General features: G+C 44.7%; 2 protein-coding genes across 4 annotated transcripts in view; one reads left to right on the top strand and one right to left on the bottom strand.

Moving 5' to 3' along the window:
• The window catches only part of COPG2 (COPI coat complex subunit gamma 2), a 117,384-nt gene extending 115,392 nt beyond the window's left edge, over positions 1–1,992 (top strand). For both annotated transcript variants that reach the window (XM_047695711.1, XM_047695710.1), the window contains 3 exons: positions 736–874; positions 1,127–1,225; positions 1,673–1,992. In XM_047695711.1, coding sequence (XP_047551667.1) covers positions 736–874; positions 1,127–1,225; positions 1,673–1,803 — 369 coding nt within the window. In that variant the 3' untranslated portion in view covers positions 1,804–1,992. The remainder of the gene's footprint in view (positions 1–735; positions 875–1,126; positions 1,226–1,672) is intronic.
• Positions 1,993–2,182: 190 nt separating this feature from the next.
• MEST (mesoderm specific transcript) lies at positions 2,183–20,738 on the bottom strand. Of its 2 annotated transcripts, none has more exons than XM_047695715.1 (12): positions 20,680–20,738; positions 11,861–12,015; positions 10,110–10,189; positions 9,645–9,722; positions 9,382–9,518; positions 9,166–9,224; positions 8,008–8,048; positions 7,395–7,465; positions 7,043–7,144; positions 6,416–6,492; positions 4,410–4,473; positions 2,183–3,494 (listed from the first exon to the last, which is right to left on the bottom strand). In XM_047695715.1, exons 2-12 carry the CDS (start codon positions 12,012–12,014, stop codon positions 3,377–3,379), a joined length of 981 nt encoding a protein of 326 aa, XP_047551671.1. In that variant the 5' UTR covers position 12,015; positions 20,680–20,738; the 3' UTR covers positions 2,183–3,376. The 2 variants fall into 2 exon arrangements, with proteins under 2 accessions (XP_047551671.1, XP_047551670.1); XM_047695714.1 differs by lacking the exon at positions 20,680–20,738 and adding an exon at positions 15,145–15,405.
• Positions 20,739–23,594: the final 2,856 nt, after the last annotated feature.

Here is a 23,594-nt window from a genome sequence, read left to right as displayed (position 1 = left end):
GACACTGCCTCTGACACCCTTGCTCCACCGAGTGGCTGCTGCCTGCAGGGAACATGCTGCTGGCGACATGGGACATGCACGGAGGGGGCTTTGGTGTTCTCCCACCAACCACAGCTGAGGAGGACCTGGACAGAGCCTCCTCTCTAAGAGGAGTGTGTCATGCCAAAGAGAACTGGGATGTACCACTTAATGATTGAGTAAAACAGAACTCACGCTCTGATGTCTTTATAATGGGGATAATTAAGAGATGAAACAATTACGTGATTTTCATGGAAATCAATGAGTTTTATTTCAAGTACTGGGTTTTTTCTGGTTTTGTTTAGCAGCGTTTAGTTTACTTCTAACGTAGCCACATCATGGACTGAGAAGCCTTCACAGAATATAGGGAAAAGTTTAACAGGGATCAGGCTGTTAGAGAAGGTGACGTTCAGAAGACCAGCGTGGCCTTGAACACGAAGGTTAGGTATGGCGGCAAGACCACTTTATACCCCAGGGTTACGCGCGTTGATCTGAATATAGCTCTCGCCAGGTGTCCTGTTTTCTGCTTTCCTTTGCTAAGGCCTACATCGTTAGATTCATCTAGACCCCAGAACTTAAACTACTTGGGGGGTCAAGTTTTTCCTAGGCTCCTGCAAAGGAGCGAATGTCAAATGATAAAACCGTTCTGATCTCCCCGTCTGTCCTCGCGGTGTCCCGAAGGACTTTCCTTTACTGAGCTCTGCTTGTTAACACCAGCTGGAAGATCTCGAAGTGGCTGTGTCTGACCACATTCAGAAAGTACTGAAGCCTAATTTTGCTGCCGCCTGGGAAGAGGTGGGAGACACCTTTGAGAAAGAGGAGACCTTCGCCCTCAGTTCTACCAAAACTCTCGAAGGTGAGAACAGTTTTGCCATCTGTGTATTGCAGGATGAAACCTAATGGAAGTATTTATGATTCCAGAGTTATCTCTTTTCTTTAAATATTTCATAAACCATTTTTGCTAAAAAGGCCAGGATCCTGTCTTCATCATCTAACTGAGTCAGCCGGGTTCTAGTCTGGCGGCTTCCCTCCTCAGCAGCTGCTGGGACAGAGGCAGACCCCTAGGCTGAACTTTCCTGATACTGTTGCATCTGTCCCCTCAACACAGAAGCTGTCAACAACATCATCACATTTCTGGGCATGCAGCCGTGTGAGAGGTCGGACAAAGTACCTGAGAACAAGAATTCCCATTCCCTCTATCTGGCAGGTAAGAAACTTCCATCAGATTCCCCCTTTGTATGGTTGCAAAATAGGAACGGGTGTGCACAGGCGTCACAGGGGTTGTAATTTACAGCCCTGTCAGTGTGAATAGTTTGTTTTAGCTGCTCAGTTATTCGCAGGCTATCCTTAGGCTGTTCCTGGAAGAGGTGAGTTTGGCCTGAGACCCTTGAATCACTCCCACATACCAATGCCACCATTTCCCGCCTCTGAGTACTCCAGACCAGTACTACTGAATACCTTCTATGTGCCTGGTATCATGAGAATACAAAAGACTAACATTTTGTACACAGGATTCAGTTCTCACCATAAACACAGATCTCTAGAAAAGCTAAACTAAAATAATAGAAAGGAAATGCAGGCAGAGCATGACGTATTTCATTATTCAGAGCTTGTTTTGAGTTCTAACCTAGTTTTCCTTGCTTTTCTCTCTCAGGTGTGTACAGAGGTGGTTATGACTTATTGGTGAGGTCCAGGCTGGCCTTAGCAGATGGAGTGACCATGCAGGTGACTGTCAGAAGCAAAGAGGGAACACCTGTAGATGTTATCTTAGCTTCTGTTGGATAAACTTTTACTGGACAAGATGACGTGATGCACACTTCATTGTCAGTGGGCTTTTAGGCTAGTGGCATGAATTTCCCAGAATCATACTTTTAAAGATTAATGGCTTTGGAGAAGCAAATTAAATACTTGGCCCTGAGCCAGCAGATCAAGCAAATATCTGTCCTTGTGCATGTAAATTTTTTTTTTTTTTTTTTAATTATAATTGGTCAACTTTGGTATGACAGTACAGCTTTGGGTGATCTTGCAAATCAAATACTATCCTGTACCCCAGCTGCTTAAACCTCATTATATTCTTTAATTTAACGTGCGTCTGAAAGCTCCTGACAATGTTGGAAAGCTTTTATCCCAGAGGGGTGGCGGGGGAGGGGAAGCGAGAGTCCACTTTTGTCAAAATTCATTTTTATTAATAGAAAATAAACACTTATTCCAGTTTCAGTTGTTATACTTGAAGTTGCTAATAAAAAAAAAATCTAAAATATAATCACTTAATTCTTCTGTTTCGACTAAGACAGTGAAGCTGTGGCTTAAAAAAAATTTCAGCACCATTTGCTCATAGGTCTTTCAGAATTTGTTCTTAAAGTTTCTGGAACTTTCCTGTGTGGAAAGTACAGGAATTACTGAGCTACAAGAGGAAGTCTCTCTGAGACAACCAATGAGAAGTTAAGTTAAGCAGTCATCAGAAAAGGAATCTCTGTATGTTCGGTTCGGTAACCTGGACTATACAACGATCCCCTCCCCTCCAGCTCAGGAGGGACATGCCTCAAAGCACTGAGGTATGAAGAGTCAGACTGTTATTCGCTGTCAGAATTAGCTAATAACAGTACATCTCTGGCACAGATGCTACTGGTCCTTAGTATCCTGTGATTTTAGGAACTTCTGTAAATAGTCTGGATTTACTTCAATGTATTCAGAAATTAAACCTATTTAATAAGGTTCACTCCTCTGCCAGAGTATCTGCTGGTTTAGTATCCTTAGAAAATACATATAATACATGTAGGTAAATCGTAGTCTTAAAGTATACTTAGAATACTGCGTTATTCAAACCAAACCCTATTTCAAACAAAATGTCTATTATTAAAAGCAGCCGATGAAACGAAATCCCAAGTTATGACAAGGGAGACTCACTCTCACTTGAAGCTGTGTTGCTGAGAGAACTTAAGAACGCATGTGCCCTTAAAACCGTTCAAGGACAAGTCAGGAGACACCCTCTCCTCTGTCTTTACCATAGGACTCCGGTCAAGGATGGGCCCGAAATGAGCATTTCTAGATATTTCAGAAAAGTCCACGGAAGTGCTAAAAAGACTTTGAAGAAATTCCTAATAGCGCAAAGGCAAGTCCATACACTCGCTCAGATGTGAAAAGAACAGGAGGTGGACTGTTAGGGCCATCCTTAGCCGGAGCTTCTGTGGGCTTTTGACTATATGCTGATCACCAATGTGCATCAGGTGGACTTTTGTGAGAGAATAGTGTTTGGTGGCCAAGACCTCTTTTGGGCATTTCTTCCTAAGTGGAATACACAACAGATAAGGGAGTGGGTTGGGGGTGGGGGTAATACAGGGAAGCTACTCTTTCCAGCTCAGAAGGAGTTGATGAAGCCCATATATGCATTCAAGAAGCCCATGGGATCCTCTAGCTGTGGATAGTGGCTAATGTGGTCATCCAGAATCGACACTGTGGACCGCGGCAGCGTTTTCCTAGTGGAAGAGAACAGCATGGAGGTGAACTTGAGGCTGGAAGGAGGGGACGGATGCAAGCCAGTGGGCAGCCCCGGTAAAGGCCCTTGCGGACATACCACACTGGAAGGAACCAACAAAGAGCTTATTCACCTTCTACTTTGGAACTGTATCTTAGGCAGATAAACTTGCCAATTCTATTTATGACATAAACAGACTCGTTCTTAAATGTTCATAATCCAACAGACAACAAACTGAGCATTAACACTTTGCAACACCTGCCCAAGCAGGAGGACCTTCCAGCTCCTTAGAGAAGCATGAGGCATTAAACAAGTGGGCCACTCAGCAACTCACTGCCCAAATAAAGATAACAGACCTTCCTTAACCCTGGGAGGAGATGAGGGGAGGGCATTTTGCTTAAAATTAAATGCACACTATTTACTACTGGGTTGTTTCTGCTAGGCCACGTGAAGGTATGGGATGGTCTTAATGTGACACAGTCAAGATTTCGTATTCCAACACCTTCTGAGTAAGTACCTAGAGAAACTAACAACCGATGAGAAGGCACTTTTCCACAGTGCACTCTTCTCAATCTCTCCTTGTGGTCTGCTGAGCTGAGGTGGAGGAGTTAGCTTTATGATCAGACTAAAGCAAACATTTCTTAAAATAGATCTACTTCCACTCCTTGGTTCACATGATAGCTTTTTCTTACCTGTACACCTACGAATATGTAGTAACCATGACAGTGAAAACATGCTGTGTAAATCAAGACAACATGTATCTTTACATTTCTGAATGTAAGAAAGTAAGATTTCCCAATTCATCCTTTTATAACATGTTTCCTGGATGAACAGCCAGCAAGGGCAGAAACAGTGGCTATCCTGTTCACCACTGTCACCATGAGGAACAAAGCAAAGACCCCTGAGGGAGACTCACCTGTACAGCTCCAAAAACTCTGGATAGGGATTTACAGGATCCAGTGGCCCATAGATAAAATGAACTAGGAAAGAGAAAAGGAATGAATTACTAAAGCTCTCACATCTATTCTCCTACCCTCAAAAAATATTTTTTCCAGTCTTATTAGAAATAATTGCCATATATCACTATATGTAAGTTTAAAGTATACAGTATGACGGTTTGGTTTATGTATATTGTGAAATGATTACCACCCAACAGAAAGAAAAAAAATTCTTGTGCTGAGAACTCTTAGGATCTACTCTCTCAACTTGTTAGCTGTAGTGGTCATGTTGTCCATCACATCCCCAGTACCTGTAAGTACGGGGCTGTGAATTTTGACTACGTTCTTTCCCTCTCCCCCGACCCCTGGTAACCACAAATCTAATCTCTTTTCCTCTGAGTTGAGTGGGGTTTTTTAGATCCCACACAGAAGTGAGATCATATGGTATTTGTTTTTCTCTCTGACTTATCTCACTTAGCATAATGCCTTGTGGGTCCATCCATATTGTCACAAATGGTAAGACTGCCTTTTTGTGGTTGAATAATATTCCACTGCAACGTGTGTGTGTGTGTGTGTGTGTGTGTGTGTGTGTGTGTCTCTCTCTCTCTCTCTCTCACAGCTTTTTTATCCATTCATTGACTGATGGACACCTAGGCTGTTTCCATGTCTTGGCTATCATAAACAATGCTATGAACAAGGGGGTGCGGACATCTTTTCAGGTTAGTGTTTTCCCTTCCTTTGGATATAGTCCCAGAAATGGAGACACTGGATCATATGGTTGTTCTATTTTTAATTTTTTGAGAATCCTCCATACCGGTTTTCATTGCGGCCATACCCATTTATAGTCCCACCACCAGGGTACCAAGGGTTCTCTTTTCTCCACATTTACACCAAAACTTATCTCTTGTCTTTTGAGGACAGCCATTCTAACAGGTGTAAGGTGATATCTCGTTGTGGTTTTAATTTGCATTTCCCTAAGGGTCAGTGATGTTGAACTTTTTTCCTTTCCTGTATCTTCTTTGCAGTAAATATCTATGCATGGCCTTTGCCCAGTTTTTAATTGGCTTGGGTTTTTTTTGCTATTGAGTATATGAATTCTTCCTATATTTTGGACATTAACGCCTTATCAGATGTATGGTTTGCAAATATTTTTCCCATTTGTTGATGGTTTCTTTGGCTGTAAAGAGCTTTCTTAGTTTGAGGTAGTCCCACTGATTTGTGCTAGAAAACCCAGCTTCTTTCAAGAAGAAGGTTATAAGAGCTTCTGGGAATAAGCCAACAGTCCATTTGGGACAGTTCTCCTATATACAGACACTCATTCCCTCCCCTCCAGCTCCTCTGTGCCTGAACCCAAAGGACTAAGTCTCATTCTCCATATTCTCTTCCTATAAATCCAGGATACTGTCATCATTTAGGTCTCTCTCCAGTTACAACTGACCACTGACATTTTAAATCAGCCACTAATTTCTGGAGCACTACTATGTCTGAGACACTGCACTGATTTTTTCTTTTTAAATCTGTAAGATTAAAGAGACAAATGAGCAGAAACCACCTACAGCCTCTTGATTAGTCATATAAACCGCTTTCTGTCCCACCCAGCAGTTTAGCCCGTAACATGGCAGCCATGGCCACCGCACCACGCGACAGCCAGTCCCACTCCCACTCCTGACACTGATCCCAGCTACCCTGGCAGCTCTGTTTCAGATACTTCCCTCTACAACACGTGTCCAGATTTGCAGAATAGGGCTGCTAGATTAAATAAAAGATGCCCAGTTAAATTTGAATCTCATTTAAGTAATGATTTTTTTAAGTATAAATATGTCAAAATATTGCAAAGCACGTACTTATTCTAAAAAAGTATTTGTTGTTTATCTGAAATTCAAATTCAGCTGTGTGTCTCATATTTTTATTTGCTAAATCTGGCAATTACTTTCACCCTATGGTCCCTCAGTCCCAACAAGATGTAAGGTAGAGATTTACTCACTGGGAATAGTTACAGAAGCAAGAGCTCCCACCCAGCGTCTTCTAAACTTCTTCCTCTGGTTGATGTACTGTAAGAGACTATAGGACAGCCAAGTCAGCAAGAGGAGAACAAGAAATCTTTAGTGTTACAGGAATGCAAAGGCATCCTAAAACGAAAGCTGCTACATTCTCATTTGGACCAAGTCGAGAGCATTCTTTGTGCAAGACTGAGAGCTGTCCTCCTTAGTCCCTGTTGCTACGGAAAAGACACGAAAAAGAAAGAGACATGCATTTTTAAGAGGTGACTAGGCTCCTTTCACGACCACGATTAGACATCTTGAGGCATTTAATATTCACAAAAAGCCCAAAGTAGGATGTTCCAAAGTCCATCGGCCAGTTAGAAACTGAATGAGCATTAGAATTTAAAGCTGTTTATCTAAACGTTGTGTGCCACATGGCTTACGCAGATGGCTCACTCGCTATTTTCAATTTCTTTCTTCTTAGAACAGTGCGTGACTTCTTGGTTTGCCTCACAGGTGAGAGAGAGGGAATAAGCCAGCAAGGAACAAAACAAGCAATACTCCACCTTTCCCCCACTTCCTCCCAAAAAAGAGCTTCCCTGGAAACCAAAGCGAAGTGTTATTCTTACCTGTCGATTACTAAGTTCCCGTCGTTGTTGCGAATCCCTGCCCACATGTCCCACAGCTCACTCTCAGAGGGGCGGGTGTACGGCCCGAAGACTGGGGTGAGACTGAAAGAGCCCGAGAGAGCAGCAAGACACATGTGAGAAGAATCCAGAATGTCAAATATGACTGGAACCTCACAGGTCACACAGTCTGACCCTGAACTGATTTATGAATTCCTTCTACTACTTCCCTGGCAAGTGGCCAACATCTTTGTTTTAAAGTATCAAACCCTAGGATTTGGCCCAGAATTTTAATGGCAACTTTTCACTACACTGTTCCCAGGCTATAGCGAATCAATCTCTGACAATGACTTACCCTCGGGAGAAAACAAAGAAGTTCATCAATCGAGTGAGAATGGGTGATAACACACCTCCATCTTTGAGAAGCTGTAGGTGAAGAAGTAAAGATGTTAGAGAAAGAAAACCACTAACCAGAACAAAAGTTTTATATTAGGAACTAAAAAAGGACTTTAGTCAAATGTCCTGCTACTGAAATGTTTGTTTATTGGCCTTTTTGGTTTTTATTTATTGGTTTTGTTTTGCCTACCCATTATCTCACAAAGACAAAACCTATTTGTAATTCCCTTTAAGATTACATTTCTACACTAAATCCCTAAGCCTTCTAACTGATGTATTCAACTTTAGGGTCTGATCTGTTCAGCCACCTTGCTAATGACACAGATCTCTAGACAGCTGTATTTCTCTAAGTATCTGATGATTTCTTACTCTCAGAAATGAGGCTTTACCTAGAGGCCGCTTAGGTTTTATCAGCCTAAGAAGGAAAAAACTACCTTTATTAATGTAAATTCCTGAGGAGAGCATTTTCACTATGGCCCATTACAGCAGGCATGGCCCTTATGTAGGTCCTAGCATGATTTATGTTGGTATAAATCTTAAAAACTAAAGATTTTGTGACTGGAGTAGCCAACCTTTTGGAGAAGGAGAGGACGGTGAGTCTCAGGAAATATACCTGTAGGAGAAAAAGAGACTTAATGTTAGTCATTTACCAACAACCTTAGGCCAAACATGGGTCCATTACTGGAGACTATCCTCCCTATTTCCTGTCACCTTTGGGGTCATCACTGCCAGAAACAGGATTACCAGTAAAACTTAGTTCTGTCATCTAATTACTTCCCCAAGGAATTCTGTTTAATAGGTCAAATTCTGTCCCACTGTGACCACTTTCCCCGCTATCAGAGTAGAGAAACGGGAAAGATAATGTCCGTGCCCGTCCATAATGCTGATGACTAAACCTTAATTCCCCCTGGCCTTTCTAACCATTCCTCAGGGCACCCAGTATTGTTAATGGTTTGGGCTGCAAAAGAAACCAATGATTTTTTTTCAGGGACTGCAGGTCCCTGGGCAGGATGGGGAGGTGGGGGGAGAAACGAGAGTTTTTCCTTTTCCATTTTTCTCTGGAGTCAATGGGAGAAGGCCCTGAGCACTGCTGATAAAGGGAGAGACTCCTGCCCCAATCTGCCCTTACGGTATTCAGGAGACATGTGCATTATTCATGGATTTATACGCTATGCACCATAGCACACAAAGAAAAAGAAATCCCTCCTAAAGGTCTAATCAGAGGCTCACTAATTTCTACCTAAAACCTGGCACTGCCACCAATTAAGTTTCTGCAGCAAACCACAGGAGTATCAGAAGCCCCTGCGGCCTCATCACGACTGTTTGCTGATCCAGTGCGGCTGCTGCAGATAGTGCCAAACGTCACCGGCCCGCCTCCCTCCCAAGCGTGGTGCTCGCTGGACCGCCCCGTCGACCTTGCTAAGCGATGCTTTTACAAAGAAGCCCTTAGCTCTGTAACACGGCTTTTTATGAACTGTATGTTGATACGATCCATTTCCTTTATAATCCTATTCATTTTATTTTCTGTATTTAAAAACGTTATTTTGAGAAGGGGGAAATAAATCTCATTAGGCCACCTAAGTAGTTCACGGCACAAAAAGGTCAAGGGCCTCTGGTTTAATTGTGTCTGCCTGCAGTCTCATCAGATTCCCATTTAGACATCGAGGTGGTATCTTCCTGTGGTCCTTCTCGGCTACACCTCACTTTCCATCCACCATCACGGCAATTACCTCCATTTGACAGACAGAGACTCTTTATGGTAAGCCGACCGGATCGATTCTGCTTGAACCTAGAACAGGTGAGGGAAACACAGCTGAGTGGACATAACACCAATCCAGCAGCTGAAGACAAACTCCCAAGAGGGAAAAGGGCTAGAATGAAACTTCTCCCAGCATCTCAAGCCAGTGAGACCCGTGAATGGTGCAGAAGTCTATGACCTCACTGACCTATAGAGCAGCTCCTGAGCAACGATGTCTCCGTAATCATGAGACAGAAGGTTGATCCTGCGGTTCTGGAGCCCGAGGTGCCGCAGAAGTGCCTCCACGATGCTGGCCTGCTCAAATATGGAGTAGTGATGTGGTCTCTAAGGAGAAGGCAGCCCAGACATACAGAAGGAAGTCATGAGTGCAGAGCCCTCTGCCAGCCGGACCCGCTGTCCTCATCCACCCCCTCCCACACCCAACACTGGTCCCATCCAGATGCTGCTTACTGGTTTGTCACTGAAGCCAAAGCCCAAGAAATCAAGCGCGATCACTCGATGAAACCTCAGGGTCAGACCTTCCCAAATCTACAAGAAAGAAAGAGATGATCTGGCTTCTGTGATCCTGCGCCTCCTCTCCTCCGGCCTACAGCACAGGAATTTCATTCCTATCTTGGCTTAGCAAACGGACTTTGATAAAGGGAAAATCTCATGCAAGTACCACAGGCCCACAGATGATCCTCTTCATTTATTCCTAATCTCCACTGAGGGGAAATCTCCAGCATTTTTAACTTGGCAATGATCCTTCTCAGATCACCAGAGTTTTTACTCCCTTACAGTAAATGAGAAACAGTTCTACACTTGATCCTATTTTATTAGGCAATTCAAATACAGAAGAACATTCCAGTGCTGAAAACAAAATCCTTGATTTTGGATTTTTAAAGACAGTAGGATCTAGAAATCTGATTTCATTACCTTGTACCAATCATAGCTGGACGTTGGAAAGCCATGTAAAAGCACAACTATCTCAGGACTTCCAACCACACCCACAGAGTCTGGGAATAAGGAAAGAAATCAGTTAGGCTGACTGCCTATAAAAATAACCTTGAAAATATTAAACTCTAAGTAAGCTAGTATAAGGGACAAGAAACCCTGACTAAATTAATGAAATAAAAACAAATTCCTTTTTAAAACAGAAGCTTACTGCTTTAGGTAAAAATAGGCATTGGATCATTTTCTTTTGTATCTTAAAAACTTGTAAATAACACACTTTATATGAAAATGCTGGAAGGCAGTCTGCTTCATTTCACCAATTTTTTTTAAGTATTTCTCCATTTTTTCCTTTTTTCTGTATTATCAATATGTAAGTTGTTTTTCACAGTAAAAAGTAACCTTGCGAAGTTAAATGTATACAATGACAACAAAAACACTACAGATTCTTTGTACCTTATCATTAAGGGCCTCGCAAAAAGTTTCCAAAATATAGCAACACTTCCTCAACCTAGTGGACATCTTAGTTTATCCTGTTTGTCCAGCACCTTTATTTCTTCCAGGGGAGAGCCAATCCAGTATCAAAAGCATAATGCTCAAACTATTAACAATTCTAACAAGCAAAGGATTAAGCAGTATAGACTTGGACATTTTTTAATGCAGAAATATATTTTAAATTAGCTAAACATTTAAAGAGTAAAATGCCTTGCTTGTAGCATTAGATTAAAAGTGGCACATTCATACATCCTGCAGTGGGATGGGATTTGGTAAGGTTTGCAAAAATAATTTAATTGGAACCAATTTTAAAATATCGTTATTCTTGAGAATCCATGCAAATAAAATCATTCCATTGACAAATAATGTAGTTTGAAAATTTATGGAACAAATTAACATATACACGAAGATGTCCCTTCAACATTAACTATTTAAAACATCAAAAAACTAGAAACAACTAAATGACCAATATAAAGAAAAGTAAATACTTACTTAGTTGAATATAGCAAATGAGAGGAGGTCAGGAGCAATAATGAAAAACGGTTTATGACAAACATTTTTCGTTATTGCTCTTGACCCCCGCCCAAAAGATATCTTTTCCAGTCTCGTTTCAGTTTCTTTACCTATAAGATGGGGTTAACGGCACCCATCTTCAAGTACTGTTGAAGTAAAGATATTTAATCTTAAAGATAATAACAAAGGTTGAATACATAATTCAATGACTAACATATGGTAATTACTTGATAAGTAGCAGTTATAATAATTATCATTAGCAAGTTAATCTATACAAAGGTATAAGGCTTAAAATCACATTTAGTTATGCATATAATAAATACACTTTATAGAAAACAATAAAATGAAATCAGGGATGGAGGGAAACAGAATGAGCAGTAGGGCTAGCCCTTGAACACTAGGGGCGCTCAAAAGAGAAAACCGCTATCTATCAATACAAATGAGGCTATGAAGAGAAAATTATACTGAAAAGTCAGTTCTACAGATACCGGAATCTCAATTCCATTGCTCCCACCCAGCTACCCCTAACAGTTTCATTTGACTTTCCCTGCTATGGAGTTTTTAAGGGGAACTAACCGATTCCTTCAAGCACACTACATAGAAAAGGGGGATTCTTCCCCCCTCCCTCCCTTGAGTGGCAACGAGACCAACAGAAACAAAGTGAGTACCTCAGTGGGACTCATGGAACCTATGATACACGCAGGGTGCTCCAACAGTCCTCTTCTTACCTTGGTAGAAGATGCGCAGTCCCTTGTAGGTGAAAAATTTGCCCGAGGACTTCCAGGAGTGAAGAGCCGGAGAAAGCTGGGGAGGGGGGATATGCAGATAGGCCGCCAGCAGGGGGACGGCCAACAGCCCCACCTGAACCCACCACTCCCTCATCCTGTAAGACAATCAGAGACCTGGGGTAAGCAGTCAGATGATGCTGTACATGCTTTGACAAGCCCCAAATTGGTAAGATGGGGTGGGAAATTTCTGTCCCATGCCATGGCAGAAAGTTTACCAAGAATGTAAGCACACCTCTCCCTGCAATGCAGTCACCATACCTGCTCACCATTCTAATTTTAAGGAAAAAATATATTATTTTAATACATCATCTTCCCCCTCTCCTTCCCACTTTAATCCCTTGGCACCCCCCCCCCCCCCGCACTGTGCTTTTCCTAAAACCTGAAGAGGTTTTTACGTAAAGCAAAAGGAAGTTAAGTACTCTGCACCTTTTTGTTGGCTTTTATCAAAGCTTCCCCAGGAAAGATTTTCTTCCTATTTATTCTAAAAGCTCTATCACCCACCCACCAGCACCCCCCTCAAGTAAAATGTTAAATATATATAGATACACATATGTAGTTTTCCACTAATGTTTAAAATAGCATTACATGTCCTTAAACAGAGCCATTTTTGATTTTTTAGTATTTATCAACTCTCTGACCCCAGCGAAGCCCCACTTGGTACTACTCCCTGGGTCTGTGCTGAGAAACTGCTCCAGGTGAACAGTCTGCAGGAAGCGAGGTACGCGGTGTATTTCACCATAAGCAGCTTTGTCATGACCCACAATATCTAATCTCTTGAGAGGTCAGGGCAGCAGGTTATATTTCTGCTTTTCTTAGACTCTGAGGTAGCTCCCATTTATTTAATTTGTTAGGACTGGTACCCCCCCCACGCTGCAAACCCCTCAAAAAAATGAGTCAGAGCTCATATCCAACATCTGAAAATTGCTTTTGCCTTTGGAAGGAAAGCACTGGTTTGCATACCCAACCTTCTCATGCCCAGGACTTCTAAGTCAGTCTATCCACAATGAGGAGTGCTCAACAGGAATTAGAGACAGTTCCCTCTGTTTCTAGATTGACTGCTAATAGTCCCATAGTCACCAGGGAAAGAATTATCAATACAATGGAAGTTCTCTAAAATAACCAGAATGGAAACACCTTCTAAAATGAAAATCTAGCCATAAATCAGGGAAATGAATTGTTACAGCCATGGCAGAAGTGGCTGTGTGTGTGTACACACCCTTCCACCATCTTGCCTGTGATCTGGCCACAATCTCTATCCATCACAAACTAATAAAAAAAAAAAAAAAAATTTTTTTTTAAACTCTAAAACAAGTAAGGCTGTGGTCCCACAGGGGCCAAATCACCAGTGCCTTAAAGACTCTGAGCCGAACTGCCTATTTTTTTGGCATCACCAGGGCAGTCTTTTTTTTTTTTTTTCCCCTTCCTCCAAAGCAGCTGTCCAGAAAACACACCCAATGATTTGGTTGTATCTTTCAAGTTAATATTACAAATGATTCCCTAAAATACCCCCCAAACATCATCATATCACCATTTTTACCCCACAATAGTAGCAGGCTACATCCCAGTATCTACTTGAAAAATGAGATAACAAAAAGTATCAGGTTTGGATATCATTAGCTATCATCTGTCCTGTACTTCAGCTCCTACATTTGCACGTTCACATTTCATCACTCCTTCCCCAACCCCCCCCACCCCCGCTTTTCCTCTCATTCATTCAGGGGTTCCAGCGGAGGAATATCTGCAATGACTCAGCAGAGAGCCAGGGAGGGGCTACGAGAGGAGCCGGCAGAAGGAGGCTCCCCGCAAGGGCGGGGGGGAGTTGGGGGGATGGAGGGTGGGGAGGGAAGTGGGGGGGGGAGCGGAGGGTGGGGTGGGCAACGACTGTGCATTTTCCACTCCTGGACACCCCCACCCTCTATACCTTCCTTCTCTTTCACTCTACTAAAGAAAAGAGGCAACCTTTCAGGAAGCCGTTTTCTAGTTTAATTACTCGGTAAAAATGTCCCTAATGACATTTTGGGATTTTTAGTAGGGAAGCAATCTGGTAGTCAGTAGCCGAAAGGGATTAATCATTTTTTGACCAAAATCTCCATTACTTGACGAGCCACAAGTCAAGACTATTAATTCAGCAAACCCAAGTAACAAATGTTCTGGAAATTAATCAACCCTTCCAAGCCTTGACTTCTTCGTCTTGTAAAGAGGAAAAAATACATTTAATACCACCAAACCTGCCACCTTCCAGCATCGGGTGAGGCTGTGAACTACTTTGTAAATCAATGCAAACAATTCACGTGTAACATTATGATAGTTTGATCACATCATCATTCTCACTTAGCGTCTCATTACCGAAATCTGAAAAATACTTACGCCTCGGAGATATGGTACTGCAAGTTCTAGTCACACCTATGCAGTAACTCACGCCACAGCGATACCAGGGTCTTCAAATCCTAAATCGCGCCACAGCGATACCGGCGTCTACAAATCTTAAATTGCGCCACAGCAATACCAGGGTCTCGAAATTCTAAACCGTGCCAAGCGGGGGTCTAGAAACCCAAAATCACGCCAGGGAAATGCCGGGGTCTAAAAATCTTAAATCACACCAAAGCGTCACCAGGGTCTAGAAATTCTAAATCGCGCCTGAGCGATGCCGGGTCTAAAATCCTAAATCGCATCTAAGCGGTATCAAAATCTAGAAATCCTAAATCGTGGCGGGGAGATGCCGGGGTCTAAAAATCCCAAACTGTGCCAAGGAGAAGATGGGGTCTAAAAATCTTAAATCGCACTAGGGCAACGCCGCGGTCTAGAAATCCTAAGTCGCGCCAGGGTGAAGCCATGATCTAGAAATCTTGAAGTGTGCTAGGACGATACCAGGGTCTAAAAATCCTAAATTGCGCCATGGCGACACAGGGGTCTAAAAATCCTAAGTCGCATCAGAGCGATACCAGGGTACAGAAATATCAAATCTGGGAGATCTCCAGCTCAATATTCTACTGCGTGCAAGAGTGACATCCCCTCCCAAGTAAGCAGATAGGGCTCAGAGGGCAGGCAGGTGCTCCCCTCCACCGCACACCCCGGATGGGGGTTTTCCCTCCACTGCGGGAGTCGCGGTCCGGCAGCCCTGGCACGGACACACAGAGTCCCCACCAGCTAGCCTGCACCCACCCTCTCCCAGGACGGCGGCTTGGAGCCAGCCACACCCCCTCGCGCCTGCCGCACGCACCCACCTGCGGAGGCGATCTCGGCGTACCATGGCCGCGTCTTATCCCATGCCGCCCGGCACACGGGTTTGGAGCACCGCGTGCCGCAGCTCCCGCAGCAGGGCAGGCCGGCCGGCAGCCGGGCACAGCCTACAGCCTGCGAGGGCGGCAGCGGCCGCGGCAAGCAGCGAGCAGCCACCCGGGCGTGCGCTGCGGCACTGCGCGAGGTGCGGCTGCCGCAGAGGAAGCACCAAGATGTGCTGGTTGCCGCGGCAGTGCCGAGCGAGTGGGCACCGACTTTTAGAGCCCACCCGCGCTCCGCCCCTGGCCCGCCCACCGCGCCGCAGTGCCCCTCCCGCCACAGCCACCGCCCCTCCCCGCGGCCCCGCCGCCACAGCAGGGACGGAGCATCCTTCTCACAGCAGCACCTCTAGGGGGCACCTTTAGAGTTGTCGACCCCCGCCAGCACCCCACTGCTTTCTCACAGGCCCCCCCCAACCCTGAGCTCTGGGTTCTGCAGCAGAAATTCTCCTCTGCTGAGTTAACACTGCAGGAAAAGACCACAGATCCCAAAATCCCAACACACACCCCAACCACACACCACCACCCACAGTCCCCCCCAACCCCAGAGGTGGCCACTCGACCTCAGGTGCAGGGGCTCAGAGCGGCCAAATGTGGTTACCTGCTCTCAGTCTGCACCACGCCCGAGGCATGGGTTCTGAACTAGGCGAGTACCCAGTCCAAAGCAGCGGTCCTCAAGTGCCCAACACCTCTTAGGTCCCTACCTATGGAACCTATGTCCAGCCAAATGGCTAGGGAACGATAAGCTCTGCTGGGGCTACTACCAATCTCATCGGCTGATTCGGGGTACAGTGGCTAGGAAGCAAGAAGGGCAAAACTTGGGGAAAAGTCTGGATTCTCCCTCTCAACCACGGCCATGACCACGGCGCCAGGCACGTCTCCTTTGCAGCAGCACTACGTGGCCCGCATGCCAGAGCCCCGCCGCAGCCCTCTCGCGCGTATCGGGCCAGAAATAATGATATTCACAATTATGAGACTAAAATTCCCCCTTTTTTAGATGTACGATTGAATCACAATGCAAGGGCCCCAGAGGTACAGGAAAGAGGGAAGGAATTGTCTTCTTCATCTATAATCCTTTAAAAGGCATATATTACGCCTTTGAAAAGAAAAGTAGAGAGAATCACAGTGTCTACGTTCATTTTCTGGCTATAAACTTAAACTGATGAACGCGCGCGCGGGATGCAAGCGAGCCAGGCAGCCCAAGCAGTGCCGGCTCCCTCCAGCGGGGGCGCTGCAGGCCTCTCCTTCCACTCACACCCGCCAGCCCGGGCCATTCCGCAGCCCAGAGCGCAGGCAAGCATGAATCGCAAAAGACCAGTCCAGCTGAGCCCACCCAAGGACGCCCAGCACCTAACATTGCACTGGGAGGTAAGGGCCACCAACCAGACACAGGAGAAACCACCACTTATGAGCTGTCATCAAAATGTGTGGCGCAATCCAGGGTACACTTCTGGTGTCCGATGAACAAGGTCGTGAAAGGAACGCTAAGAGCCGGGGATACAAAGACGAATGAGAAATGGCCCCTGCCCCAGAACAAGATGCTGACCATCCGGTGGGGAAGACGGATAAGAACTGACGCCGCTTAAATTTTTTCTTTAATTTCCTGGCAACATTCTGTGACAGGTTGGCCCCCTCCCCCTAACATCTAAGGCCCTCAAAGGCCGAGCCCAAGTATTATTCACCTTTTGTATCCCCAGAGCCCGCCACAGTGCCAGCCACAAAGCAGGCCCCTAATAAATACTGCATGAATAAGTACAAGAATTTGAGGGGCGCACAGAGGAGGAAGTAATTAAGGGGAGGGGGGGGAGGGTTGTCTTGAATGATGAATAGACATTTACCAGAGAGACAAAGAGCATTCCAACCAGAGGGGACGGCATTTGCAACCCGAGGCGCAGGACTGCACAACCTTTGGGGAAAACTGCAAGTCCTCTGGGTCCAGCGCCGGCAGGCAAAAAATTAGGCTACAACGAGTATTTCATCCTAAAGAGTTTGGAATTTGTCCTAAAAAAAATGAGAAGCCACAGATGGATGTAAACCCTTTATGGACTTAAATGGTTACTTACCAAAATATAAATTACTCCCTTTAAAAAGTAGAAGATTACCTATTTTAACTATCTACCACCTTTTAAGGACTGAACTAATTACTTAGCAAAATTTAATCAGTCCTCTCAACAGAGTAAAGGTTTTCCCATTTTAATTAAGACAACAGTAACAACCTTTGCATTTTTTTTCCCCCCCGTACTTGTTGTCAATGAGTCCCACGGATTCCATACTTTCATTCTCACCACACCAGGAATACCAGCACCCAAGATGAAGGCAGTTTGATATTTAACCGACTGGGCGCTTACAAAGGATCTTATTCTGAGAGCCTTAGAACAAGTGGACACATAGGAGAAACTGCTAGGGGAAGGGATGGAGAGGGGACCAAGGAAGCTTTTGAAAACAACAGGAATTCTAAGTCAGGTACTCAAGAGAAACAGAGTGGCTAGAAAAAACTTCCTTGGAGAAGGAGGAATTAAGGGTTGAGGACTTCAAACCCAGACTTGCTTAGGCGACGAAAACATTCCTGTTTGGAAGACCCTCCAGTGCAGAGCCAACGGAGTCTTAACAATGCAGAAGATACTATGAGAGGTCGGCTTCGCTAAAGCCGGGAATTTGCTTTTCCAAAGTCGAGGGAGACTATGCTAGCAATAATGCCCCAGGAACCAGAGGGTTAATGAATTTCTAAATGTGGAATCCTAAATTCCCAAATGTGCCTGCCTTACTTCCAGAAAGAAGCTTCCTCCACCCCGGGAGAATCTAGCCTAAGGTATAAAATAGTCCAAGCGCCTGAGAAAACATGTAACCATACATAAATCCAAAATCTGCCTCCAGCTTGCTCTCAGTACACTCTTTCAGTTCTTGGATACAGAAACCACAATCCACAGACATCCGACATGCCGTGCAGCGCATTCCCTCAACCAGCAGCTTATCAGACACTCCTGTCACATTCCAATTCTAAGATGGTCCCCCATAATAAGAACTCGGATTTCTGCAAAAATTAGTGTCGGAAGCTCAGCATTCATTGTACAACAGCGGGATGAGATCAGTGGGGCTGGTACCACACGTTTGATCACCGTATTTTTTCTACGGTGTGAGACCCATACTATGACAAGCACAAGGATATTTCTGAAGACGACGAGACAGAACTGGGACTGCCACTCTGAAGAGCCATCTATAATTATTGATTCAAATAAATGGAAGAAGTTCAACATGGGAAAAATTTGGCTGAACAGCAGCACATGTTAGAGACTTAGGGCTTGAGGGGACAGTGAGCCAATGTGATATGGCTCCAAAAATGCCATTGTAGACTGCAGAATGTCATTAGAGAAGCACCGGGAATAAATAAGCCCCACTCTATTTTGCTAGTCAGACTTCACAGAAAGTATTTTATTCTGTTTTACAAAGCAATTTAAGAGACACATAAACAGGAATTTGTTCAGGGATCACCTAAAAATGCATTGCAAATTATGTCACTGAAGGTATAACCACTCTCATATTTTAAGCATGAATCTTCACCAATTTATCCCCAATCCTTACAATAACTCAGCGAGAGGACTATTTTCATCCACATTTTGCAGAGAAAGATACAGCAGCTCAGAGCACTGAGTGTCAGTATGTAAAGGACTGGGAACTGAACACAGATGTGTCTGGCTCCAAAGCTGGCGTTCTTTCCACTACCCCACACTGCCTCCCTGTTTAAAATAACTGGGCATGTTTAGCTGGAAGAAAAGAAGCCTTGTGGAGTACGTGGAAGAAGGAAACGTGTTAGCAGTCCTCAAATATTTGTGGAAGCAGCATTAGACATTTTATTCTGTATGGCTCCAATGAGTGCAAATTGTAGAGAAACAGATGTCGATTCAACATAAAGAATTTTCCAACAGTCAGGTCTGTCTGGAGAGACTGAGTGGCTCAGCCATTTTGGGACGTGACAAGTTCCCCGTCACGAGGGGCTGGGTAACCCTGTGGCAGGTATGCAAGCTCTGAAGAATACATGAATGACCTTAAAGGTCTTTTCCCATCTGACAGAAACTAAGGATCAGAGAGGTACTGGAACTTGGCCAGGGTGACCCCTCTACTGAAGGGTCAAATCCAGAACTAGGTCTTCCCTGGATTCCTCAGCCCACAACTCTTTGCACAACATGACGTTTCAGGCTGAGGGCAAGAAAAATTGAAATCATCAATACAATCACACAAATCTCCCTCTCAGCCAAATTTAATTAATATATCCCAAAAGTGACTGGTGTTTTCCTCTTCAGGCTAATTTTTGGGTGAAAGTCTTTGAAGAAAGTTCAAAAGATGTGTGGTAGAGAAGCAAAAGGTGAATAATCCATTAACCAGATAAAATGAACCTAAGTGACCGAGAGCTGTTTCTATTGATTACAGTGTCACTTGGCCCCACAGTGTATCTTTACACACCCTCTACATTACTGGGCAGGTCCCATAATCCCACACCCAGCCCTATCCCACTGATCCGTACCTATAGCACATCTTACACACTCACACAGGTAAGATAAATAGGTTGGAGGATTCGAAATAAAATTTGTCTTTTGCATTTTGATAGCTCTTTGCCTTTCATATACATTATTTCATCTGATGCTCACCACAGTCCTCTAAGGAAAACAGCTACTTTCTTTCAGACAGACAAGCAATTTCCTAGATGCCTGGGGAAGAGAGGACGACGGTACACAACTCACTTAAAAATAAATAAGTAAACAACCTCCTTTCCACATTAGATTATTCCTCCAGCCTGGATGAGTCAACCCAGAAGCAGGTGTTTCGCTTTTGCTCGATTGCTATCCTCACCTCACACCTTCTCCAGCTGTCCTCCCCCACCGTGCCCTCCAGTGCCCCCACCCACGCTACTCCTGCGGCGCTGCCTCCCGAGTCCCTGTTACTACCACACTCCCCTGGCACCCCCCGCGAGTGGCTCCAACTCCCAGGGCAAACTACCCTCCCTGCGCCGTGTGGCCGCGTCGCCTCACCTCCATACCCGCCGAGGCCCCTATGGCTGCCACATCCCTGACCACGACCACTACGGCTGTCCCAGCGTGGGAAGGTACAGCCTCCCAGGAACGCGAGTCCCGGTTCTCTGGAGGGCGGTCAAGCCGACTAAGGGGAGTCATGCTGAGGGCGAGGGTTAGGGGACTTTTGTGTTCTCGTCCGACCCCAAGGTTCTGGGCGATGACAACCGAGGACCTCGCCCACGTGGCCCTCGTGTGGCGTGCACACCTCGTGCAGCCACCCACGAACCCCAGCGCGGTCCTGCACGCCCCCCAGCATATCGTCACGCCCTCCTGGGCCATTATCATCACTCCAAGCCTGGTCCCCAGGATGTGTGGGTGCTTCACGCACACTATCCACATTCCCCAAATGTGGCCACACCCGCTCTTCGGGGGGCCTGTGAGGGTTAGGGTCACTTCTCCCCCGCCCGTCTCTTACCTGACTCAGGTAAGACCTGGGCTACAACACTCCATGTTTGGGGGAAAACGGTTGCGCATGCGCTTCCTGCGGCCAGAAGTACTGGGCCTGACCCCAGTCCCCAGGGAAGCCCAGCCAAGCCACTGAATACCCGGCTCTGGGCTAGAGCGTCGCCCCTCCGTGCACCGGCCCGTCGCCCCCAACCCAACCTGTGCAGCCGCCTTCTCCCTGCCGGGCGTCAGCGCCACCTATTGCAAAGGGTATGAAATGGCAGCCTGTGCCTTGGAGAAGAATCTAATGGATTGGATAAATGAGAATAAAATGTTACACGGCCTCATCTTTTATGTGATAAACTGAAGGCCAAAGAACAGACGTTTGGGTAGTTGTTAACTTTGTAGAGATCTTTGGTGAGTCTTCTAAATTTCAGCTATTCATAGTCCCTAACGACTCGTAGTACCCTAAAGGCTCCCCAGTCTACATCTCCAGTCCTGTCCTCTACCCCAAACTCTAGATGCATATATTTGCCTGCCTTGTGTTCATCTTGCCATGAATGGTGCACACACATCTAATATTCAACAAGGGCTAAGTTAAATTCACTGTCCTTTCTCCATGTCCTCCTTCCCACACCACAATGACTCCCCAAGAACCTGTACTTCCTTCTCTATTCTCTATCTTGGTTAATGACATTACCATCTATTCCAGTCTCCCACACACAATCACCAATACCTGTGATGTAATGGAATGAGGCTAAAGAGCCTGGCAACTTTGGGTCTAGATGCAAGTTCCTTCCTTCCCCCTCCTTTCCATCTTACCTCCCAAGTGTCTCTTGAATTCATCTGGCTCCCCTCTATTCCCACTACTGTTTGTCCTTATTCAGGTCTCATTATTGCTCACCTGGACTACAGCCTTCTAATTGGTTTCCAGGTCTCCACCATCACATCTTTCTAATCCATCATTCATGCACCTGCCAGTGATTTTTCTTAAAACTCTTTCCTGCCTCCCTATTGCCAATGCTAAATTCAAACTCTTTGACTTGGCATGCAAAACACGAATCCTTCCTCTAGAATCTTCTCTCTTACCATTTCCACCTGTCCCACGCCCCAAAACTTCCCAAAACTTGTACTTCCTCCCAAACACCGTGGGTTTCCTTTCTCCCTGTTCTCCATCCACACATGTTCTCTTCCCTTACCAAATATATTCTTCCCCACTTTGCTACCTAAAAAGTTCATTCATCAAAACTCAACTTAGTTGTCACATCCTCTTGCAAGCCTTTCCTAAAACCTTCCCACAGAACAATCACTCTCTCCGTTGTGATATCTGCGTCCCTTGCCCACACTTGAACAGTTGAACAGTTGAACTTGAACAGAGACAGCTTCTTGTTCATGTCTGACTCCCTTGCGCCAAGCCAGCATTTTATAATAAGAATGAATAAAGCGAAAAAAAAAAAAAAAAGAATGAATAAAGCGCACATTTGTTCATCACTATGTGCCAGACTCTGCTAAACTCCTTATATATGTCATATTATTTAATTCTAGCATATAAAAAGAGCTATTATTGTCTTCATTTAACCAATGAGAAACTGAGGCTTTGAAAGATGAAGGAGCTTACCCAAGGTGGCTGAGCTGGTAAGTTGTGGAGCCAGGATTTGAACCCAGATATGTCTACTTATGTTTATTCATCCAAAAGTTTATGGGATTGGGGTGCCTGGGTGGCTCATTTGGTTAAGCATCCAACTCATGACCGCAGCTCAGATCTTGATCTCAGTATCGTGAGTTCACACCCCATGAGTTCAAGCCCCTACTTTTTAAACATTATTAATGCTTACAGAGTTAATTTATTTTTTAAAGGGAAACACATAACTATTCTATGCTAGTGGATGGAAACAGACTGTTCTAATTTAAACTAATGGTATATAAGGTCAAAGAAATACCCTTGATATGAGATGAAATAAGAAAACAATCCTGCTGTTATTCTGTATAATCTGTTCTTACTATATGCATGTTATGAATACTTTCGTATTGTAAACCAATAATAAGTACATTTTTTCAAAACCACTTCTGGGTGAGTGGGGGAGGAGAGATATAAATTAAAAGAGTAACCATCAGAATGCTCAAGAAGTTGCTGGAGGGGTGCCTGGATGGCTCAGTCAGTTAAGTGCCTGACTCTTGATTTTAGCTCACGTCATCTCACAGTTGTGAGATCAAACCCCCCATCAGACTCCATACTGGGCATGAAGCTTGCTTAAAATTCTCTCTCTCTCTGCCCCACCTCTCTCTCTCTCTCAAAAATAAATACATAAAGTTATTTTTAAATTAAAAAGATTCTCTCTCCTTCTCCCCCTCCACCTCCTCTTTAAAAGAAAATTGCTGGAGATGAGGATACCAAAATATTATGTGGGATGCCTGTGGTCTAAATGAGTTAATATTTGCAAAGCCCTTCAAGGAATGCCTGGCACACAGGAACTACTCTATTACTACTACTGCTATTACTGTTGTTGTTGCTGTTAAGATCTTCAATAGCTCCCAATTCAATGGTACAGATAAGTACATAAGCTGATAACAAGCAAAGTGATGAATGAATAATACAGCTGTGAACAAAAGTCCAAGGGCATTCCCAGAGTGGAAGGGGGCACGTATCTGCCAGGGAATAGGGAGAGGGGCAGGGAAACAAGATGGCACCCACAGATAACACGACTGGGGAAGGTTGCTAGAACCAGAGCAACGCCACCTAACTTCTGCAGAAACATTTGTCAGCAAATCTTTTACTACTGAAGGTTCCGTTTCTCCAAATCTCTAATATTTGAAGTTTCCTTGCTATTCCAAGCATTCTTTTGCTGCTGGCGCAGGGATGGGGCGCAGGATGGCAGGGATGGCGCAGGGATGGCACTGGGCAAAACGAGACTTTCACCAAGTTGGCATGAGAGTATGCAGGAGGGA

Source organism: Lutra lutra, chromosome 11 (assembly GCF_902655055.1).
Source record: "Lutra lutra chromosome 11, mLutLut1.2, whole genome shotgun sequence".
NCBI classification, from domain to species: Eukaryota; Metazoa; Chordata; class Mammalia; order Carnivora; family Mustelidae; genus Lutra; species Lutra lutra.
The sequence above is the reverse complement of the archived record's forward strand: the minus strand, read 5'-3'. Positions and strand labels throughout refer to the sequence as shown.

What these genes read in the sequence shown, in the direction of transcription:
- MEST (XM_047695714.1), bottom strand. Translation starts at nt 15,170, where the DNA reads ATGGTACGCCGAGATCGCCTCCGCAG. An exon ending in CGCCGAGATCGCCTCCGCAG is followed by an intron (nt 12,016 to 15,144) that starts GTGGGTGCGTGC and finishes ATTGTCTTACAG; the next exon opens with GATGAGGGAGTGGTGGGTTC. An exon ending in GCTCAGGAGCTGCTCTATAG is followed by an intron (nt 9,225 to 9,381) that starts GTCAGTGAGGTC and finishes CACCTGTTCTAG; the next exon opens with GTTCAAGCAGAATCGATCCG.